Genomic DNA, 23784 nt, shown 5'->3' on the forward strand with positions numbered 1-23784 from the left:
CTGTATGGTAGAGTGGTCAGACAGATGCCACTCCTTAGTAAAAGGCACATGGCAGCCTACCTGGAGTTTGCCAAAAAGCACCTGAACGACTCTCACACCAAAACAAAATTCTCTGGTCTGATGAGGCAAAGACTGAACTCTTTGGCGTGAATGCCAGGTGTCATGTTTGGAGGAAACCAGGCACCATCCCTACAGTGAAGCATGGTGGTGGCAGCATCATGCTGTTGGGATGTTTTTCAGAAGCAGGAACTGGGAGATTAGTCAGGATTGAGAGAAAGATGAATGCAGCAATGTACAGAAACATCCTGGATGAAAACCTGCTCCAGAGCGCTCTTGACCGGCTGCCTGCCGACACGCCAATCCGTACGCACGTCTTTCATTACAAAATCTCCTTTAACAGTGGAATGTCCGGATAAACTGCTGATCCCGAGCTCTTCTGAAACTTCTCTGTTCTCTCACGACGTCCTGGGTCAACAGAGGCTTAAATTTGGAGGTTTTCAGCTCAAAACAGGCTGATGACGGCGCCTCGGAGCGCTGCGCGATGTCCCGCTCCGTGGGAAGTCCTTAAAGCGACAGTAACACTCCATAATCTCTCATCAGCCGTTAAAATTTTCACAGAAAACCAGCTGAATTTCTCGAACGGTGTCCACTTCGATCTGCCTCACAGGTTCTGAAAAAATTTTGATAAAGCAAAGCGCCAGTCTCTCAGCAAGTTGTTAGACAAATGAATTCCGACGAGAGGGCTGGACCACTCCTCACTCAAAGCCTGCCCACAGATGAATGACGTAACCAACAGGCGTGAAAAAACTCACGCATGCGCACGAGGGTTCAAGGTTGGCTGATGTAATCGCACATGATTCAAATCCATACAGTTTTTGAAAAAAATAAAAAGGTACGTTATTTTTCTCACAGACCTCGTAAAGCTGTAAAATGAAATTGTGGAAAAAGTGGAAACGCTTTGAATACTTTCCATTTCATTATATAGCTACGACAGTAAGTGTGCTCTGACTGGCTGATTTCCAGTCTGATATTTTCCGATATTAGACCATTACCATGACAATCGGTCCAGATTCTGTATCAGATTCATGACTTTGTTTACAGTTTTCACAGCGCGAAATTTTATTACACTGACAAGTTTGAATTGGAGGAATTAACAGCAAAAATACCAGTAAACATATAAACATATCAGTGCAAAAACAACATAATGAAAAACAGGTTAATATCCTCTGCTGTAGCTCCAGGAAGTGTTCAACATTTGACATTTCCTGTTTCACTGTGGGCTCAAAATTTGTCACTTCCTGTTTCAGTGTCAACTTGCCACTGAATTCCCTCGAGAGCCCACAAGCTCTCTTCTACTGTCAATCCAGGAAGTGTTCAACATTTGGCATTTCCTGTTTCAATGTGGACTCAAAATTTGGCACTTCCTGTTTAGGACTCCCTGTACCATGAGCAGGATTTGTGTCGCTTGTGCGTTGCTTCGCACATTGCATTGCACGTTGCATTGCACGTTGTGTTGCATGTTACCTTGCACGTTGCATCACATATATTATTCCCATCAGCTCTGCATTGATCTTATGTATGGCTTTTTGGCAGCCTATCTGACAGAAATCCATCAGAGTGATGAAGAACTTTAATCCCAGTAACTGGTTCAATGCTGGCCATGTCTCATTCTGCTTTTACAGCTGGAGTTGCATTGCAAAAGCCAAATCAACATGGCTTCATGCAAAATGTAAGAAACCTCAGTAATATATATATATATATATATATATATATATATATATATATATATATATATATATATATATAAGCAAAATTATTCTGACAAGCACAACAGATGATTGTAATTCAACAGTGAGACAGTACTGTAATGTTTTTACAGTGATAAGCTGTTGTATGTTACAGTAGGCACATTGTAGAAGAACAGTACCATACTGTAGACTGAAACATTTGTTATATTATAGATGTTTGTGCGTGTGTGACAGAGAGAGAGAGAGTATGCAAACTACAATGTCACCCAAAATATTTACACATTTACCTTACTTCTTCAACAGAATCAGTTTGATAAATATCCTTTAACAGCTGATCATTTTCTGCTGTCACGATGTCACCCATAGCATATATGACACTGTATATAGTGTTTGCAAAAGGTAAATTCAGTTCGCAACATTAGGCATCAATTGCATTGAAAAATACTGACACAAACCTCGGAAATACCACCAACAAACGTGTTGAAGAAAGTGCCAAGCTCTGCCACATCTGACGAATTAATAAGTTGTGTAAACACCAGCGTCACAACAGTTTCATTTGAAAGGTTGGCTGGTTCAAGAAGGAATTCAGCTTGTTTTGTTGGTGAAAGAGACTGCAGTACCACCTCCTACAGGACAGAGAATTTAAAAAAATAATTCAGATCAAAGTACTAAAATAAAGGACCAAAATTTAATATAAATTTATCTAATTGTGTTTCACCATAATCTTCACAGATGTAGACAAAACAATTTCCAAATACAATTGGGGAAGGTAAGATAAGATATTCCTTTATTAGTCCAGCAGGGAGTGATGTCTGTCAAGTCTGAACCCAGTGGATTATATCACGCAATTGCACATTCTGGAGTATTGTGGGGACTATTGTCTGGGACTATTCAACTGGGACTAGACAAAAAATTACAATTATATCCTTTCAACATAAAGTAGTGGAAACTAAATCATACCTGTAAAGGAATGCACAACCATTTTACTTCACATGTACTATGCCAACATACTTCAATCTACTTCTAAATTTTTCGACCTGTGGTCTACATGGACATGCAGGAACAATTCAGAGCCTTTCTATGCCGATTTGTTGCCTTATGGTGCGTTTACACATAAGCAGGATGCGCAAGGAATGTCATATTTGTGTCATTCTTGGCACATTCTTGACATTCTTAATTTGACTTAACGCATCTGAATAGGTTTCTTAATAGTGCATATTATTTGTGATTTTCATGGAGCATGTTTCTGGCTGTCAAAAAAATCTTCCACGAATGTTACGCACCACCCTCATTTCGCCTCATGTTGTGGAGGTCGCAACTGAGCGTGTTGATCCGTCTTGATTAGTGGTGATCCTTAAAAGAGCGTGACAGCGTTCTTCTCTGATGTGCGCACAATTAAACCCTCCTGCACTGCATTCAGTTTCATTACTGCAGTATGCTGAAGAAGGACAGTGATGCCAAGTCGGCAAAACGTTTTGTTCCAATGCTCATCAGCGTGCTCCTGCAGGTGTTCCACCTGCTGCTGCTGCGCCTGATAATTTTGAAAACGTGTGAGACGAGAACCGTGTGGAGCTACACATCTGGCTCTCTCTGTCTCCTCCTCCTCTCTGCGCCACTCCATGGCACAGAGCCCAACTAAGCATGCAGTCACAAAGTTCTTCTGCTGTGGATTTTGAAGAGCAAACTGGAGCGATCTGAATTGTTCAGCAGCTGATGGTGAATATGGGGATGTGTGTGGAGACAATTCGCGTCATTCACAACATGAGAGAACGCAATGATGCGCTGTTATGTGCATCAACGCGGAACATTATTCTTGACCGTGCATAATGGATAATTCGCCAGCAACACGTGCCATTAATCGGAACACGTGGTAACAGGTTGCAGCAGTTCCTGAGGACACCTGATGCCTCTGCCTCAAATCATCACATTCGTGATCAGCGGCCAAGAACTTTTTGGCATTCGTGACTTGTCGTCGTTATGTGTAAATGTAGCATAACAGATGAACTTGAATGGCTCATCTTAACATGCAGGGCACACAGTAGTTGGAATGAAACACCCATAAAGGACTGAATAGTCTGAATTATCAGTTTGAATGAATGGACAAATGAATGGTTTCTGCACGACAGAAGCACAAATAAAACAATGTGATTTTCCTGACAAATCCTAAACACACAATGCTTATTAATACAGGAATATCAGAGAAACACCAATAACTGGAGTGCAGTGATGTCAGGTGACACAGATGAGGCAGTGCCTCACCTGTCATCATGGAAAGAAAAAAAATGTAAAATGAAAAAAATAAATCAAATGGTTATATTCATCCAGTGATTTGTACTATAAAGTTATTTTCCTTTTAACTTCACAAGATTATTTTTTATTCACTGACTCTGTATGTCACTAATAAAATTGATGTACATAATGTACAGTGTTTTTTGTCAACAGCTGTATGTGTGTGTAACGTGTTTTGTGTGCTGAGCGATCATAAAATGCTGCAAAAAGGCACCAAGTGAGGCACGCAGTTGTCCTGCCACATGGTAGGGGGCACTAGTGATCCCAGGGATTCTTCTTGCAGCAACTCCTCAGCTGCAGAATAAGTGACAGCAAGCTACAGTTTACAATTAGCAAGTTAAGAGCCACGGCTCATTTAATTTACTTTCAGAATGGATAATTACATATCCAAAATGAAACAATTTTCTAAACTGGACTTTTAATCGAAGCAGGAGGTAATTAAAGGATGGACTGTGGAATAGAAGAGCTGCTCTTTTCAAACAGAGTGGAACACACAGGTAAAGTTTGGTTGTGTGGACATCCAGCAAGAAAACACCTTTTCTGCTGCCTTGTGACTGTCTGGATTCAGATGGAATATTGTGACCTGAAGAATTTTCTCATCAAACACGAGCGGTCGACCGCTCACATTCAGAGCCAGAAAGGAGGACTTTCTTGCCTGGCAGTGATCTCCACTGAGACAGAGAGACTTTTCAAACTGAAGGAAGATAAGGAAAACTTACAGACAAGTCATTGATTGATTTTGTTAGACGGAGCGGCACGTGTGGACTTCATTTGTAAGTAATCATGTTTTTTAATATGTATATGTCGCAGACATGACGAGCAAAGCTCTTCAGCTTCTCACCATGTCATTTATGTCCTTCATACGGTTTTTTGAGTAACTGCTTCGGTGGAGCATGAGCATAGCCAAAACTTTTCAGGTTCTGGGGAGCTCTGCCCCCCACACCCCCCGCCTTTTATTTTATTTATTTATTTTGCCTTTCAGCTTCTGGAGAGCTCCCCGCCTTTTTTTTTTTTGCCTTTCAGCTTCTGGGGGGAGCTCTGCCCCCCACACCTTTTTAAGCATTTTTCTTTTTTTTTTTGCCTACAATATGGCCAAATTATCATAATGCAATATTGTCATATCAATATGATATAAGATATGACTATGATTTCACACAAAGTGCAGCAACAGTGAAAATTAAACATTCTTAAAACAGTAATAATACCACACTCATTTTTCACTCATCACAAGCTTAGGATATAGTACCCTCCAAAAGTACTGGAACACTTGGTATTTCACATATTATGTTAGAAAGATTAAAAAAGAAAATAAGATTATAAAATCAAACCTTCACTGTGCCTTGTGATAGAATCACTACGATGACCGCTCCAAGATGGCGGCCACATTTCTTGTGCCTCAGCAACCAATGCGGCATCTACTCCTCTTTATAATGTCTAAGTTCGTCTGCCGTTGGTTTGTGGCTTTTTACGGCTTTTTACAATAACGGTTTGTGGCTTTTTCCCCACTGCAGAGTTTTTTTTTTGTGCCATTTCCGGTTTGTGCCTCCATCTACCATAGAGTGAGCCTTGCGCTGCTGCGCGATGCTCCGCTCATGTTAATTAAATGTGCTTTTTTGTGTGGTACAGTCTGTATGTGTAAAGAATGCTGATGAGATTTTACACATAACCCGTTAACTGCTGTCAATCAAACGGTGAATACGCTACTCTGTGGGGTTTATATGTTTGTAAATCTGACTGATGAAGTCAGTGCCTCACCAGCCAGCAACCTCACCGCACGTCAATGGCTGCATGGAAGTCGGGGACAGTACCTCTGCACTGACAGACTGGGATGGTGGTCCCCCTGTTTAAACAAGAGTCATAAGACATATCCCTCCTGCTCCTCACAAATCAGGAATACAAAGTGTCAGAGGATCACCCAACTACACCCTTATTGTAAATATGAATGAAATTGGTCAACTGGTTCTTGAGATATTGTGCTAACAAGGGAATGACAACATCTTGAATATCTTGCTGTGACTGTGTAATTCACCCCAAGGTCACCATAATCGACTGGTGTCGGGGGCTCACCCAAGAACACCCTTATGCTAAATATGAATGAAATTGGTCAACTAGTTCTTGAGATATAGCACGAAGAAGCAAAAACGGACGGACGTATTTCATACCGGGGGGATCAAAAAGGGTACCAAAAGGGTATCTGCTCCAATTATAGAGGAATGTCACTTCTCAGCCTCCCTGGGAATGCCTATGCCAGGGTAGTAGAGATGAGATCGATCATCAAACCTCAGATTCAGGAGGAGCAATGTGGGTTCCATCCTGGCCGTGGACCAGGAGATCAGCTCTTTACCCTCGCAAAGACATTAAACGAGCTTGGGAGTATGAAGGACCAGTCTGCATGCATTTTGAGGTTTTGGAAAAAGCATATGACTGGGTCCCCTGAGGTGTCCTGTGGGGGTGGGCAAATGCAAGAGTATGGGGACCTGAAAAACTGCAATGCACAATCCAGCCTCTGTATGAACAAAATAGGAGCTGTCGCCACTTCCTTGCCATCACCTCAAAGCTGGTGCCGATTTTGGAAATAATTTCAAAGCGCAGTAAGGGGTTGGATGTGTCCAGTTTGGTGATGTCAGAATTACATCTGTGCGGTGTGAAACAGCAGGGATGAGGATCAGCTCCTGCAAATATGAGACCATGTTCTTCTGTCAGAAAAGGTTGGAGGCATTCAAGAAGCTTGGGGTCTTGTTCACAAGTGGAGAAAGATAGACAGCAAGATTGGCAGATGATTTGGGGCTATTTTTTATGTTCTGCGGATGCTGTACTGGACTAAAGAAAGCTGAGCCACAAGGCGAGGCTCTTGAAGTATCAGTCCTGTCCTCAACTACGATCATGAAATTTAGGTACTGACCGAAAGAACAAGGTTGTGGATCCGAATTGGCGTGAGTTAAGATTTCTCCATCAGGTAAGTGGGCATACACTCTGGGACAGGGTGAGAAGCTGAAATGTGATCGAGGAACTCTGTGTACAGCTTCTGCTTCTTTGCATTGAAAGGAGCCAGCTGAGCTGGTTCTGGCATCTGGTGAGAAGGTCTCCTTGTCATTTCGCTAAGAAGGTCTTCCAGTCACATGCAATTGGGAAGAGGCCAACGTCAGGAATATATTTCATAGCTGGCTTGGATATGCATAGGGGTCACCCAGAAAGAGTGACAAGACTTAGCTAATGATAGTGAAGTGTGGGTTGAAATGGTTGGTCTATTACCACTGCAACCCAGACCAAGATGAGTGCCAGAAAATGAAGGACTAAAAAAAAAACAAACAAACAAAAAAAACGTTAGATTATCCTCGATCAGCACCACATACAGGCATGGAATCTCATATGTAGGATTTGTAAATTTTTGAAAAACTTATTTTCATAATGAAAGATAAAATACTGAAATACCGAAAAAAAAACTGATGACCAACATAAAGTCATCTAAATGTTCAACAGTAATAAAATGTAAATCGTGCCTTTTCAAAAATGCCAGTATATAAAACATATTACTTACTGTGGAGAGGTTGAAAGCATTCAGCTCTGTGAAGGTAGCCTGCTCGACAAATGAGCCCAGGTTTATCTCAAGAAATTGTGCATCATTCTGAATTCCTTTTCTGCAAGCTAATGGGGAAAAAAACAAACAAAAAGGATGTCATGACATTTCAGCAAAGAATTCCTTAACAAACAGACAAAAAAACAAACAAGGGTGAAAACAAACTCTACACAACTTAGTTGGAGGAGGTGATACACCGAGTCTGTTCTCAGTACAATCTGACAAACTGTGGCACAATTCCAAGTCCAGAAATAAGCCCAAAGAAACAGCATGTGGTCACGTTTACAATGCCAATTCCAATGAAGTCAGGACGTTGTCTAAAATGTAAATAAAACAGAATATAATGATTTGCAAATCCTTTTCAACCAATATTCAATTGAATACACCACAAAGACAAGATATTTAATGTTCAAATTGATAAACTGTATTGTTTTTGTGCAAATATTTGCTCATTTTGAAATGAATGCTTGCAACACGTTTCAAAACAGTTGGCAACAAAAGACTGGGAAAGTTCATGAATGCTCAAAAAACACCGAATTGTAAACAGGTGTGTGCCATGATTGGGTATAAAAGGAGCATCCCCAAAAGGCTCAGCCGTTCACAAGCAAAGATGGGGCAAGGATTACCGCTTTGAGAACAACTGTGTGAAAAAAAATAGTCCAACAGTTAAAACAATGTTTCTTAACATTCAATTGCAAGGAATTTAGGGATTCCATCATCAACAGTCCATAATACAATCAGAAGATTCAGAGAATCTGGAGAACTTTCTACAAGTAAGCGACAAGGCCGAGAACCAACATTGAATGCCTGTGACCTTCGATCCCTCAGGCGGCACTGCATTAAAAACCAACATCATTGTATAAAGGATCTTACCACGCGGGCTCAGGAACACTTCAGAAAACCATTGTCAGGTAACACAGTTTATCGTGACATCTACAAGTGCAAGTTAAAACTCTACCATGCAAAGCGAAAGCCATACATCAACAACATCCAGAAACGCCGTCGCCTTCTCTGGGCCCGAGCTCATTTGAAATGGACAGATGCAAAGTGGGAAAAGTGTGCTGTGATCTGATGAGTCCACATTTCACATTATTTTTGGAAATCATGGACGTTGTGTCCTCCGGACAAAAGAAGAAAAAGACCATCCAGATTGTTACCAGCGCACAGTTCAAAAGCCAGCATCTGTGATGGTATGGTGGTGTGTTTTTGCCAATGGCATGGGCAGCTTACACATCTGTGATGGCACCATCAATGCTGAAAGGTACATCCAGGTTTTGGAGCAACACATGCTGCCATCCAAGCAACGTCTTTTTCAGGGACGTCCCTGCTTATTTCAGGAAGACAATGCCAAGCCACATTCTACACGTGTTACAACAGCGTGGCTTCATAGTAAAAGAGTGCGGGTACTAGACTGGCATGCCTGCAGTCCAGACCTGTTGCCCATTGAAAATGTGTGGCGCATTATGAAGAGCAAAATACGACAACAGAGACCCCAGACTGTTGAACAACTCAAGTTGTACATGAAGCAAGAACGGGAAAGAATTCCACCTACAAAGCTTCAACAATTAGTGTCCTCAGTTCCCAAATGCTTATTGAGTGTTGTTAGAAGGAAAGGTGATGTAGCACAGTGGTAAACATACCACTGTTCCAGCTTTTTTGAAACATGTTGTAGGCATACATTTCAAAATGAGCCAATATTTGCACAAAAACAAAAAAGTTTATCAGTTTGTCTTTGTGGTATATTCAATTGAATATCGGTTGAAGAGGATTTGCAAATCATTGTATTCTGTTTTTATTTACATTTTACACAACGTCCCAACTTCATTGGAATTGGGGTTGTACTTCATCAGACCTACCTGGTGTGTTGAATTCACTGGCAGAATCCTTCAAGAAGTTGAGCAAAACTGCAGCATTTGCTCTTTGTCTTTCCGGAGGTGTTGTGGAGTAAACATGGCTCAGCCCCTCACACTGCAAAGGGTCAACACAATAAGTATCATCAAATTCCTCTTTAACATTTTATTAATTGGAAACATGGTGTGTTTATGTTTGCAGTGCTTACACAGCACGATAGTTTGTGCAGTTTATGAACGACGTTACATTCATGAGCATCAACGGGTTGAAGCTTGCCAGACAAGGTCTTAGCAAATCGAGGAACCACCGGTTCCACTCATTTTCACTGAAGCTTGGAAGACGGGGCGCGATGAGGTCAAAGGTCCGATTCATTGCGAGATCTCTTGCACTGGATTCAATCACAATATTCTGTCCAATTACAAAATATGAAATCAGATACACGTTACACAGTTTGCATGTTGCACGTAGTTCAGAAGTCATTAGCAAGCAGTTGAAGAGCAAAAGGAATGTTCTCAATCATTTGATACAATAAGAACACTGTAACTGATGTATAGAAGTAGATGCATATGTATAATTTGACTCTGCTTGTTTTAAAGAATGGGAATTTTCTTCTTACCCCAATGTCAGAGGGAAGCTTACCGGTGCATTTTTTGTGAGTTCAGTGAGCAAAACCTCCACATTTTCAAAGCCATTGCCCTGCTCGAGCCGGTCAAATACGAGCCTGACTGTGTCTGTATTATTGATGTTCCCTGAGCTCTGTAGAACTTGTGCCAACTGAGAAGGACGGAGCTGTGAAATGGCACCAGTCTAAAAGGGCATGGACAAAATCAAGGGTTCACCATCACTGGCATACGTACTTCATTAAACAAATAATAAATGGTATTTTATGACAAAGAAGGACATTTGATTATACTAACATTATAAAAACATTAACAGACTCAATTTTCACATCTATAACTTGTACACAAAGACTTGAGCTGAAGATTGTAAACTTTCAGCAGTGATAAATTGGATCATTGGGTCTTTTTAAAACAGTTTGAATAGAAAAAAATATTACTTACGATGGAGATGTTGAAAGCTTCCAGGTCTGTGAAGGTAGCCTGCTCTACAAATGAGCCCAGGTTTTTCTCAAGAAATTCTGCATCGTTCTGAATTCCTTTCCTGCAAGCTAAGGAACGAAAAAGAAAAAAGCAATTTTATCATATTTCAGCAAACTTTCTATTTATTCCTTAACTCACAGGGGAACAGGGGAGTTACGGGTTCCAAATCAGGACCATTCAGATAACAGATCCAACAGACAAACGTAAACTCCTTTCTTGATCAGTTTATATGGACACCACTGGAGAGGTGAGCATGAACTGAAGTAAAGCAAGTGCTCTACAGGCCCATTTCAATTCGGGTTCAAACGTTTGGACCCATGAAGACTGACTCCTACACTGAGTCTGTTCTCAGTACAATCTGACAAAATGTGGCACAATTCCAAGTCACCCAAAGAAAAAACATGTGGTCCAGTTTACTTCATCAGACCTACCTGGTGTGTTGAATTCACCGGCAGAATCCTTCAAGAAGTTGAGCAAAACTGCAGCATTTGCTCTTTGTCTTTCCGGAGGTGTTGTGGAGTAAACATGGCTCAGCCCCTTCACACTGCAAAGGGTCAACACAATAAGTATCATCAAATTCCTCTTTAACATTTTATTAATTGGAAACATGGTGTGTTTATGTTTGCAGTGCTTACACAGCACGATAGTTTGTGCAGTTTATGAACGACGTTACATTCATGAGCATCAACGGGTTGAAGCTTGCCAGACAAGGTCTTAGCAAATCGAGGAACCACCGGTTCCACTCATTTTCACTGAAGCTTGGAAGACGGGGCGCGATGAGGTCAAAGGTCCGATTCATTGCGAGATCTCTTGCACTGGATTCAATCACAATATTCTGTCCAATTACAAAATATGAAATCAGATACACGTTACACAGTTTGCATGTTGCACGTAGTTCAGAAGTCATTAGCAAGCAGTTGAAGAGCAAAAGGAATGTTCTCAATCATCTGATACAATAAGAACACTGTAACTGATGTATAGAAGTAGATGCATATGTATAATTTGACTCTGCTTGTTTTAAAGAATGGGAATTTTCTTCTTACCCCAATGTCAGAGGGAAGCTTACCGGTGCATTTTTTGTGAGTTCAGTGAGCAAAACCTCCACATTTTCAAAGCCATCGCCCTGCTCGAGCCGGTCAAATACGAGCCTGACTGTGTCTGTATTATTGATGTTCCCTGGACTCTGTAGAACTTGTGCCAACTGAGAAGGACGGAGCTGTGAAATGGCACCAGTCTAAAAGGGCATGGACAAAATCAATGGTTCACCATCACTGGCATACGTACTTCATTAAACAATTAATAAATGGTATTTTATGACAAAGCAGGACATTTGATTATACTAACATTATAAAAACATTAACAGACTCAATTTTCACATCTATAACTTGTACACAAAGACTTGAGCTGAAGATTGTAAACTTTCAGCAGTGATAAATTGGATCATTGGGTCTTTTTAAAACAGTTTGAATAGAAAAAAATATTACTTACGATGGAGATGTTGAAAGCTTCCAGGTCTGTGAAGGTAGCCTGCTCTACAAATGAGCCCAGGTTTATCTCAAGAAATTCTGCATCGTTCTGAATTCCTTTCCTGCAAGCTAAGGAACGAAAAAGAAAAAAGCAATTTTATCATATTTCAGCAAACTTTCTATTTATTCCTTAACTCACAGGGGAACAGGGGAGTTACGGGTTCCAAATCAGGACCATTCAGATAACAGATCCAACAGACAAACGTAAACTCCTTTCTTGATCAGTTTATATGGACACCACTGGAGAGGTGAGCATGAACTGAAGTAAAGCAAGTGCTCTACAGGCCCATTTCAATTCGGGTTCAAACGTTTGGACCCATGAAGACTGACTCCTACACTGAGTCTGTTCTCAGTACAATCTGACAAAATGTGGCACAATTCCAAGTCACCCAAAGAAAAAACATGTGGTCCAGTTTACTTCATCAGACCTACCTGGTGTGTTGAATTCACCGGCAGAATCCTTCAAGAAGTTGAGCAAAACTGCAGCATTTGCTCTTTGTCTTTCCGGAGGTGTTGTGGAGTAAACATGGCTCAGCCCCTTCACACTGCAAAGGGTCAACACAATAAGTATAATCAAATTCCTCTTTAACATTTTATTAATTGGAAACATGGTGTGTTTATGTTTGCAGTGCTTACACAGCACGATAGTTTGTGCAGTTTATGAACGACGTTACATTCATGAGCATCAACGGGTTGAAGCTTGCCAGACAAGGTCTTAGCAAATCGAGGAACCACAGGTTCCACTCATTTTCACTGAAGCTTGGAAGACGGGGCGCGATGAGGTCAAAGGTCCGATTCATTGCGAGATCTCTTGCACTGGATTCAATCACAATATTCTGTCCAATTACAAAATATGAAATCAGATACACGTTACACAGTTTGCATGTTGCACGTAGTTCAGAAGTCATTAGCAAGCAGTTGAAGAGCAAAAGGAATGTTCTCAATCATCTGATACAATAAGAACACTGTAACTGATGTATAGAAGTAGATGCATATGTATAATTTGACTCTGCTTGTTTTAAAGAATGGGAATTTTCTTCTTACCCCAATGTCAGAGGGAAGCTTACCGGTGCATTTTTTGTGAGTTCAGTGAGCAAAACCTCCACATTTTCAAAGCCATCGCCCTGCTCGAGCCGGTCAAATACGAGCCTGACTGTGTCTGTATTATTGATGTTCCCTGAGCTCTGTAGAACTTGTGCCAACTGAGAAGGACGGAGCTGTGAAATGGCACCAGTCTAAAAGGGCATGGACAAAATCAAGGGTTCACCATCACTGGCATACGTACTTCATTAAACAAATAATAAATGGTATTTTATGACAAAGAAGGACATTTGATTATACTAACATTATAAAAACATTAACAGACTCAATTTTCACATCTATAACTTGTACACAAAGACTTGAGCTGAAGATTGTAAACTTTCAGCAGTGATAAATTGGATCATTGGGTCTTTTTAAAACAGTTTGAATAGAAAAAAATATTACTTACGATGGAGATGTTGAAAGCTTCCAGGTCTGTGAAGGTAGCCTGCTCTACAAATGAGCCCAGGTTTTTCTCAAGAAATTCTGCATCGTTCTGAATTCCTTTCCTGCAAGCTAAGGAACGAAAAAGAAAAAAGCAATTTTATCATATTTCAGCAAACTTTCTATTTATTCCTTAACTCACAGGGGAACAGGGGAGTTACGGGTTCCAAATCAGGACCATTCAGATAACAGATCCAACAGACAAACGTAAACTCCTTTCTTGATCAGTTTATATGGACACCACTGGAGAGGTGAGCATGAACTGAAGTAAAGCAAGTGCTCTACAGGCCCATTTCAATTCGGGTTCAAACGTTTGGACCCATGCAGACTGACTCCTACACTGAGTCTGTTCTCAGTACAATCTGACAAAATGTGGCACAATTCCAAGTCACCCAAAGAAAAAACATGTGGTCCAGTTTACTTCATCAGACCTACCTGGTGTGTTGAATTCACCGGCAGAATCCTTCAAGAAGTTGAGCAAAACTGCAGCATTTGCTCTTTGTCTTTCCGGAGGTGTTGTGGAGTAAACATGGCTCAGCCCCTTCACACTGCAAAGGGTCAACACAATAAGTATAATCAAATTCCTCTTTAACATTTTATTAATTGGAAACATGGTGTGTTTATGTTTGCAGTGCTTACACAGCACGATAGTTTGTGCAGTTTATGAACGACGTTACATTCATGAGCATCAACGGGTTGAAGCTTGCCAGACAAGGTCTTAGCAAATCGAGGAACCACCGGTTCCACTCATTTTCACTGAAGCTTGGAAGACGGGGCGCGATGAGGTCAAAGGTCCGATTCATTGCGAGATCTCTTGCACTGGACTCAATCACAATATTCTGTCCAATTACAAAATATGAAATCAGATACATGTTACACAGTTTGCATGTTGCACGTAGTTCAGAAGTCATTAGCAAGCAGTTGAAGAGCAAAAGGAATGTTCTCAATCATCTGATACAATAAGAACACTGTAACTGATGTATAGAAGTAGATGCATATGTATAATTTGACTTTGCTTGTTTTAAAGAATGGGAATTTTCTTCTTGCCCCAATGTCAGAGGGAAGCTTACCGGTGCATTGTCTGTGAGTTCAGTGAGCAAAACCTCCACATTTTCAAAGCCATCGGCCTGCTCGAGCCGGTCAAATACGAGCCTGACTGTGTCTGTATTATTGATGTTCCCTGAGCTCTGTAGAACTTGTGCCAACTGAGAAGGACGGAGCTGTGAAATGGAGTCAGTCTAAAAGGGCATGGACAAAATCAAAGAGCAATCAATACAAAAAAAAGTGGAATTTTTAATTTGAATAGACAAGACTGCGGTCAGTTCAGTTACGTACAACAGAAAAATTGGGATTGAGGGTTTGCAAATCCTGCAGATCTGCAAATTCAGAGAAGCTACCAAAGTTATCCTGGAGCCACTCTTTAGTACCACTGCTGGCTGAGACACAGCCAGGATCTGGGAAGAAAAAAAGACAAAGACTTGGATGAACCACTGTGACCAAAGGCCGTCACCACTTTAATCAATTGAAACACAGTGCCTGCCTTTACCTGATGAGTCATTTTTCACAAGGAACGGCTGGATGAAATGAGTCAAGACTGATTTCTGTGTCTCTCTCTTCATGGATGGTTGGACTCTGCTGAATGCCCGGATGCTAACATTGAAGAGTGAAGGCCAAATCAACAAGTGTATAATCAAATGTATATCTCCAAGATAATCTGCCATCAATGTCCACAGTTCAGAAATATGTAACCTGGTTACTTACACAGTGTGGTACGTTTGGCAGCTGAAGTTTGTCGAGCTGAGACAAAACAGGAAGTTGGGTGATGAAGCAGCCAAAAATGGATGAAGGTTTGTCTCAAACCATCTCTTGACAAAGGCATCATCTTGCACTTGCATCTGGCTGAAGTTGGCAATTATCACCTCTCCAACAGCCTCAAGAATGGGGGTCAAGGACTGACTGCTGGTGTTGGGAGCCTTAAATTGGGCAGGTGGGGAGGTCTCATTTAATAGGGCACCAGGTTCACAGGGAAAACACCAATTTTTTCTGAAATGACACTTTTGGACTTACCATAGCAGAGTACATGGTAAGAGCCTCATCCAGCACAGGAGAAGCTTCTCGGATGAAAAGCTTCCAGACCTCTGGGGAGTATGTCATTTGGCTTTGCAGCGAACAGTTCAACAGTGTCGCAACGTTGCTGGGTGTGAGATGTGTAGCCTTAAAATGAGACAAAAATAAAGACTGAGTTCATGACAATTCATCTCAGGAAGTAATTAAAGCAGAAGACACTGAAACCTGAAATAAAACAATCTTACTGAGGAACAGGCGTGTGCAGTGATGGAAATATTGCACAGGGCTTCTGTCAAGTTGCCACCAGATTGGATTTGTTGTGACCTAAACAAAACGATAGTATGAAAAACAGTGTTACTTAAAGGGGAAAAGGAAGAAAACCAGAACACTGCACTTCAAACAGTGATTCACCTACCCGCTGACGTCAGCACAGATATGACTCACTGTAAAAAGACAATATTCATGCATCACATAATTGCACTTTCCAGTGTCATTTTGCAATCACGCTGGAGCTCGCTCCACTTTTACACACTTACCGTTAACTGCTGTGTTGTTGCACTGGAGACAAAAACATCATCATTATTACACTTGTGGCATATTTGACACAGATCAAAAATTTTTTGTCTCTTAAAGTTTCAATAATAAACTCTAACCTTGTCAACTGTCAAGTGTAAATATGTTCAATATGTATAAAATACAAAAGAAAAGCAACTTACCCTCAGAGAACCTGTAATGCGACAACCTGTTTGACAGACAAAATAAAGTATCAAGTGAATACAGCTCTGACAGAAATACCTCATTCAATAAAAATGCCAGAAAGCATTTTTTTTATCACTTACGTAGGAATTTCATTTGGAGGCTTCCTATGCTTGATTTCACACTCTCTGGAAGATTCAATTTGAAGCACTGCTGAAGACCATTGACTCTAAAAACAACAACACAGTGAGATGATTTGTCAGGAACCAGAGTTCGATGACAAACACAAACAACATTTTTATGTGCAGACTTGAAAATTTCCATTTCTTACATGGCAGTGTATGATGGACAGTCAGCGTTCCTGGGGATTTGTCTGAAAAAGGCCTGGATGAACTGACTGAGCGGGTCAGTGTCTGAGGAATCCAAGAACGTGTTGCACACCACCTTTATGAAGGTCTCATTCTCCAAAGCACCAGTGTCTGGATCCACAAGTAACTCAGCCTTTTGCTGCGGTGTGAGACGGTCCAGAACTTCCATCTGTGGGAACAAAATGAGTTTGGTTGTGGTTTGTGCTTGTGTTGAGTCGCTGCCTTAATAAAAACTCATTTATATTCTTGTGTAAATTCATGTAAATGCATTCAAAGCCAGTCTGTTTTTTCCAATGAAAGAAAGTCTAGATTAATGAAAAAAGTCACATAATCTTGTCTAAAATCCTGTTTGAACAGCACAATGTTTATTTTCCATAGAGAGAAAATTTTTTACTGTGTTTGCTGAGTGCACAGTTCACTTTTCCCATTTCTTTTATCTTTCAGGTGTGTTGATGAAGCCAGCGACAATTCCATAGATTCTTGTCCTTATCTGACTTTTTCAAACAGTCTTTCTCACCATCTTCTCTCTGTTCGACGCCGTTCCGTGACACAGACATGCTGAACAATTCTTCTTTTAAAAACTTTAGAGCTCTAAAGGTTTGCGATGTCCACATGCTACATTTAGCTTAAGCTTTGCGCAGGAGCCACACATCGTCTCCGCAGCAACCAACCAGTCCTGTTTTACACTTTACGAGAGGGATTTTTCTCCTCAAAACTCCGTGGATCCGAGGACACTGATTTGTATCTGTAACACACAGATCAGTGTCCGTGGACCGCCGTGGTCTTATAAAATTTCCACGATATTGAAAAAAAAGAACATGTTGCGATAGACATTTTAAAAACTCAATGACGATCACAATTACCCCCCCGATGAAATCCCTGGAATTTCACAAATCCATGGAGTTTTCACAGCCCTGAAAACAAGGCTGACCATCACTGGCATACCTGCTTAATTAAACAATTATAAAATGGTATTTTATGACAAAGTAGGACATTTGATTATACTAATGTTATAAAAACATTAACAGACTCAATATTCAGATCTATAACTTGTACACAAAGACTTGAGCTGAAGATAGTAATCATGGATCATTGGGTCTTTTTAAAAAACTTTGAATAGAAAAAAATATTACTTACGATGGAGACGTTGAAAGCTTTCAGGTCTGTGAAGGTAGCCTGCTCTACAAATGAGCCCAGGTTTTTCTCAAGAAATTCTGCATCGTTCTGAATTCCTTTCCTGCAAGCTAAGGAACGAAAAAGAAAAAAGCAATTTTATCATATTTCAGCAAACTTTTATTTATTCCTTAACTTACAAGGGAACAGGGGAGTTACGGGTTCCAAATCAGGACCATTCAGATAACAGATCCAACAGACAAAAGTAAACTCCTTTCTTGATCAGTTTATATGGGCACCACTGGAGAGGTGAGCATGAACTGAAGTAAAGCAAGTGCTCTACAGGCCCATTTCAATTCGGGTTCAAACATTTGGACCCATGAAGACTGACTCCTACACTGAGTCTGTTCTCAGTACAATCTGACAAACTGTGGCACAATTCCAAGTCGCCCAAAGAAAAAACATGTGGTCCAATTTACTTCATCAGACCTACCTGGTGTGTTGAATTCTCCGGCAGAATCCTTCAAGAAGTTGAGCAAAACGGCAGCATTTGCTCTTTGTCTTTCCGGAGGTGTTGTGGAGTAAACATGGCTCAGCCCCCTCACACTGCAAAGGGTCAACACAATAATTATCATCAAATTCCTCTTTAACATTTTATTAATTGGAAACATGGTGTGTTTATGTTTGCAGTGCTTACACAGCACGATAGTTTGTGCAGTTTATGAACGACGTTACATTCATGAGCATCAACGGGTTGAAGCTTGCCAGACAAGGTCTTAGCAAATCGAGGAACCACCGGTTCCACTCATTTTCACTGAAGCTTGGAAGACGGGGCGCGATGAGGTCAAAGGTCCGATTCATTGCGAGATCTCTTGCACTGGATTCAATCACAATATTCTGTCCAATTACAAAATATGAAATCAGATACACGTTACACAGTTTGCATGTTGCACGTAGTTCAGAAGTCATTAGCAAGCAGTTGAAGAGCAAAAGGAATGTTCTCAATCATCTGATACAATAAGAACACTGTAACTGATGTATAGAAGTAGATGCATATGTATAATTTGACTCTGCTTGTTTTAAAGAATGGGAATTTTCTTCTTACCCCAATGTCAGAGGGAAGCTTACCGGTGCATTTTTTGTGAGTTCAGTGAGCAAAACCTCCACATTTTCAAAGCCATCGCCCTGCTCGAGCCGGTCAAATACGAGCCTGACTGTGTCTGTATTATTGATGTTCCCTGAGCTCTGTAGAACTTGTGCCAACTGAGAAGGACGGAGCTGTGAAATGGCACCAGTCTAAAAGGGCATGGACAAAATCAAGGGTTCACCATCACTGGCATACGTAGTTCATTAAACAAATAATAAATGGTATTTTATGACAAAGAAGGACATTTGATTATACTAACATTATAAAAACATTAACAGACTCAATTTTCACATCTATAACTTGTACACAAAGACTTGAGCTGAAGATTGTAAACTTTCAGCAGTGATAAATTGGATCATTGGGTCTTTTTAAAACAGTTTGAATAGAAAAAAATATTACTTACGATGGAGATGTTGAAAGCTTCCAGGTCTGTGAAGGTAGCCTGCTCTACAAATGAGCCCAGGTTTTTCTCAAGAAATTCTGCATCGTTCTGAATTCCTTTCCTGCAAGCTAAGGAACGAAAAAGAAAAAAGCAATTTTATCATATTTCAGCAAACTTTCTATTTATTCCTTAACTCACAGGGGAACAGGGGAGTTACGGGTTCCAAATCAGGACCATTCAGATAACAGATCCAACAGACAAACGTAAACTCCTTTCTTGATCAGTTTATATGGACACCACTGGAGAGGTGAGCATGAACTGAAGTAAAGCAAGTGCTCTACAGGCCCATTTCAATTCGGGTTCAAACGTTTGGACCCATGAAGACTGACTCCTACACTGAGTCTGTTCTCAGTACAATCTGACAAAATGTGGCACAATTCCAAGTCGCCCAAAGAAAAAACATGTGGTCCAGTTTACTTCATCAGACCTACCTGGTGTGTTGAATTCACCGGCAGAATCCTTCAAGAAGTTGAGCAAAACTGCAGCATTTGCTCTTTGTCTTTCCGGAGGTGTTGTGGAGTAAACATGGCTCAGCCCCTTCACACTGCAAAGGGTCAACACAATAAGTATAATCAAATTCCTCTTTAACATTTTATTAATTGGAAACATGGTGTGTTTATGTTTGCAGTGCTTACACAGCACGATAGTTTGTGCAGTTTATGAACGACGTTACATTCATGAGCATCAACGGGTTGAAGCTTGCCAGACAAGGTCTTAGCAAATCGAGGAACCACAGGTTCCACTCATTTTCACTGAAGCTTGGAAGACGGGGCGCGATGAGGTCAAAGGTCCGATTCATTGCGAGATCTCTTGCACTGGATTCAATCACAATATTCTGTCCAATTACAAAATATGAAATCAGATACACGTTACACAGTTTGCATGTTGCACGTAGTTCAGAAGTCATTAGCAAGCAGTTGAAGAGCAAAAGGAATGTTCTCAATCATCTGATACAATAAGAACACTGTAACTGATGTATAGAAGTAGATGCATATGTATAATTTGACTCTGCTTGTTTTAAAGAATGGGAATTTTCTTCTTACCCCAATGTCAGAGGGAAGCTTACCGGTGCATTTTTTGTGAGTTCAGTGAGCAAAACCTCCACATTTTCAAAGCCATCGCCCTGCTCGAGCCGGTCAAATACGAGCCTGACTGTGTCTGTATTATTGATGTTCCCTGAGCTCTGTAGAACTTGTGCCAACTGAGAAGGACGGAGCTGTGAAATGGCACCAGTCTAAAAGGGCATGGACAAGAAGAAGGATATTTGATTATACTAACATTATAAAAACATTAACAGACTCAATTTTCACATCTATAACTTGTACACAAAGACTTGAGCTGAAGATTGTAAACTTTCAGCAGTGATAAATTGGATCATTGGGTCTTTTTAAAACAGTTTGAATAGAAAAAAATATTACTTACGATGGAGATGTTGAAAGCTTCCAGGTCTGTGAAGGTAGCCTGCTCTACAAATGAGCCCAGGTTTTTCTCAAGAAATTCTGCATCGTTCTGAATTCCTTTCCTGCAAGCTAAGGAACGAAAAAGAAAAAAGCAATTTTATCATATTTCAGCAAACTTTCTATTTATTCCTTAACTCACAGGGGAGTTACGGGTTCCAAATCAGGACCATTCAGATAACAGATCCAACAGACAAACGTAAACTCCTTTCTTGATCAGTTTATATGGACACCACTGGAGAGGTGAGCATGAACTGAAGTAAAGCAAGTGCTCTACAGGCCCATTTCAATTCGGGTTCAAACGTTTGGACCCATGCAGACTGACTCCTACACTGAGTCTGTTCTCAGTACAATCTGACAAAATGTGGCACAATTCCAAGTCACCCAAAGAAAAAACATGTGGTCCAGTTTACTTCATCAGACCTACCTGGTGTGTTGAATTCACCGGCAGAATCCTTCAAGAAGTTGAGCAAAACTGCAGCATTTGCTCTTTGTCTTTCCGGAGGTGTTGTGGAGTAAACATGGCTCAGCCCCTTCACACTGCAAAGGGTCAACACAATAAGTATAATCAAATTCCTCTTTAACATTTTATTAATTGGAAACATGGTGTGTTTATGTTTGCAGTGCTTACACAGCACGATAGTTTGTGCAGTTTATGAACGACGTTACATTCATGAGCATCAACGGGTTGAAGCTTGCCAGACAAGGTCTTAGCAAATCGAGGAACCACCGGTTCCACTCATTTTCACTGAAGCTTGGAAGACGGGGCGCGATGAGGTCAAAGGTCCGATTCATTGCGAGATCTCTTGCACTGGACTCAATCACAATATTCTGTCCAATTACAAAATATGAAATCAGATACATGTTACACAGTTTGCATGTTGCACGTAGTTCAGAAGTCATTAGCAAGCAGTTGAAGAGCAAAAGGAATGTTCTCAATCATCTGATACAATAAGAACACTGTAACTGATGTATAGAAGTAGATGCATATGTATAATTTGACTTTGCTTGTTTTAAAGAATGGGAATTTTCTTCTTGCCCCAATGTCAGAGGGAAGCTTACCGGTGCATTGTCTGTGAGTTCAGTGAGCAAAACCTCCACATTTTCAAAGCCATCGGCCTGCTCGAGCCGGTCAAATATGAGCCTGACTGTGTCTGTATTATTGATGTTCCCTGAGCTCTGTAGAACTTGTGCCAACTGAGAAGGACGGAGCTGTGAAATGGAGTCAGTCTAAAAGGGCATGGACAAAATCAAAGAGCAATCAATACAAAAAAAAGTGGAATTTTTAATTTGAATAGACAAGACTGCGGTCAGTTCAGTTACGTACAACAGAAAAATTGGGATTGAGGGTTTGCAAATCCTGCAGATCTGCAAATTCAGAGAAGCTACCAAAGTTATCCTGGAGCCACTCTTTAGTACCACTGCTGGCTGAGACACAGCCAGGATCTGGGAAGAAAAAAAGACAAAGACTTGGATGAACCACTGTGACCAAAGGCCGTCACCACTTTAATCAATTGAAACACAGTGCCTGCCTTTACCTGATGAGTCATTTTTCACAAGGAACGGCTGGATGAAATGAGTCAAGACTGATTTCTGTGTCTCTCTCTTCATGGATGGTTGGACTCTGCTGAATGCCCGGATGCTAACATTGAAGAGTGAAGGCCAAATCAACAAGTGTATAATCAAATGTATATCTCCAAGATAATCTGCCATCAATGTCCACAGTTCAGAAATATGTAACCTGGTTACTTACACAGTGTGGTACGTTTGGCAGCTGAAGTTTGTCGAGCTGAGACAAAACAGGAAGTTGGGTGATGAAGCAGCCAAAAATGGATGAAGGTTTGTCTCAAACCATCTCTTGACAAAGGCATCATCTTGCACTTGCATCTGGCTGAAGTTGGCAATTATCACCTCTCCAACAGCCTCAAGAATGGGGGTCAAGGACTGACTGCTGGTGTTGGGAGCCTTAAATTGGGCAGGTGGGGAGGTCTCATTTAATAGGGCACCAGGTTCACAGGGAAAACACCAATTTTTTCTGAAATGACACTTTTGGACTTACCATAGCAGAGTACATGGTAAGAGCCTCATCCAGCACAGGAGAAGCTTCTCGGATGAAAAGCTTCCAGACCTCTGGGGAGTATGTCATTTGGCTTTGCAGCGAACAGTTCAACAGTGTCGCAACGTTGCTGGGTGTGAGATGTGTAGCCTTAAAATGAGACAAAAATAAAGACTGAGTTCATGACAATTCATCTCAGGAAGTAATTAAAGCAGAAGACACTGAAACCTGAAATAAAACAATCTTACTGAGGAACAGGCGTGTGCAGTGATGGAAATATTGCACAGGGCTTCTGTCAAGTTGCCACCAGATTGGATTTGTTGTGACCTAAACAAAACGATAGTATGAAAAACAGTGTTACTTAAAGGGGAAAAGGAAGAAAACCAGAACACTGCACTTCAAACAGTGATTCACCTACCCGCTGACGTCAGCACAGATATGACTCACTGTAAAAAGACAATATTCATGCATCACATAATTGCACTTTCCAGTGTCATTTTGCAATCACGCTGGAGCTCGCTCCACTTTTACACACTTACCGTTAACTGCTGTGTTGTTGCACTGGAGACAAAAACATCATCATTATTACACTTGTGGCATATTTGACACAGATCAAAAATTTTTTGTCTCTTAAAGTTTCAATAATAAACTCTAACCTTGTCAACTGTCAAGTGTAAATATGTTCAATATGTATAAAATACAAAAGAAAAGCAACTTACCCTCAGAGAACCTGTAATGCGACAACCTGTTTGACAGACAAAATAAAGTATCAAGTGAATACAGCTCTGACAGAAATACCTCATTCAATAAAAATGCCAGAAAG

General features: G+C 40.8%; 1 protein-coding gene across 1 annotated transcript in view; it reads right to left on the reverse strand.

Moving 5' to 3' along the window:
- LOC117531935 overlaps positions 1–23784 on the reverse strand; it is a 73958-nt gene that overhangs the window by 46396 nt on the left and 3778 nt on the right. Inside the window, exons 10-55 of the mRNA XM_034195125.1 lie at positions 23681–23706; positions 23501–23522; positions 23380–23407; positions 23210–23288; positions 22965–23111; positions 22659–22870; positions 22444–22547; positions 22233–22351; positions 21968–22135; positions 21537–21736; positions 21333–21445; positions 20871–20977; positions 20515–20682; positions 20084–20283; positions 19880–19992; positions 19410–19516; positions 18988–19155; positions 18557–18756; positions 18353–18465; positions 17884–17990; positions 16710–16915; positions 16522–16607; positions 16399–16424; positions 16219–16240; positions 16098–16125; positions 15928–16006; positions 15683–15829; positions 15377–15588; positions 15162–15265; positions 14951–15069; positions 14686–14853; positions 14255–14454; positions 14051–14163; positions 13581–13687; positions 13159–13326; positions 12728–12927; positions 12524–12636; positions 12054–12160; positions 11632–11799; positions 11201–11400; positions 10997–11109; positions 10527–10633; positions 10105–10272; positions 9676–9873; positions 9471–9582; positions 7576–7682 (exon numbers count right to left, since the gene is read on the reverse strand). Of these exons, the coding sequence (XP_034051016.1) occupies positions 7576–7682; positions 9471–9582; positions 9676–9873; positions 10105–10272; positions 10527–10633; positions 10997–11109; positions 11201–11400; positions 11632–11799; positions 12054–12160; positions 12524–12636; positions 12728–12927; positions 13159–13326; positions 13581–13687; positions 14051–14163; positions 14255–14454; positions 14686–14853; positions 14951–15069; positions 15162–15265; positions 15377–15588; positions 15683–15829; positions 15928–16006; positions 16098–16125; positions 16219–16240; positions 16399–16424; positions 16522–16607; positions 16710–16915; positions 17884–17990; positions 18353–18465; positions 18557–18756; positions 18988–19155; positions 19410–19516; positions 19880–19992; positions 20084–20283; positions 20515–20682; positions 20871–20977; positions 21333–21445; positions 21537–21736; positions 21968–22135; positions 22233–22351; positions 22444–22547; positions 22659–22870; positions 22965–23111; positions 23210–23288; positions 23380–23407; positions 23501–23522; positions 23681–23706 (5879 nt within the window). The remainder of the gene's footprint in view (positions 1–7575; positions 7683–9470; positions 9583–9675; positions 9874–10104; positions 10273–10526; positions 10634–10996; positions 11110–11200; positions 11401–11631; positions 11800–12053; positions 12161–12523; positions 12637–12727; positions 12928–13158; positions 13327–13580; positions 13688–14050; positions 14164–14254; positions 14455–14685; positions 14854–14950; positions 15070–15161; positions 15266–15376; positions 15589–15682; positions 15830–15927; positions 16007–16097; positions 16126–16218; positions 16241–16398; positions 16425–16521; positions 16608–16709; positions 16916–17883; positions 17991–18352; positions 18466–18556; positions 18757–18987; positions 19156–19409; positions 19517–19879; positions 19993–20083; positions 20284–20514; positions 20683–20870; positions 20978–21332; positions 21446–21536; positions 21737–21967; positions 22136–22232; positions 22352–22443; positions 22548–22658; positions 22871–22964; positions 23112–23209; positions 23289–23379; positions 23408–23500; positions 23523–23680; positions 23707–23784) is intronic.

The sequence above is a fragment of the Thalassophryne amazonica genome, chromosome 19 (genome assembly GCF_902500255.1).
Source record: "Thalassophryne amazonica chromosome 19, fThaAma1.1, whole genome shotgun sequence".
Taxonomy (NCBI): domain Eukaryota; kingdom Metazoa; phylum Chordata; class Actinopteri; order Batrachoidiformes; family Batrachoididae; genus Thalassophryne; species Thalassophryne amazonica.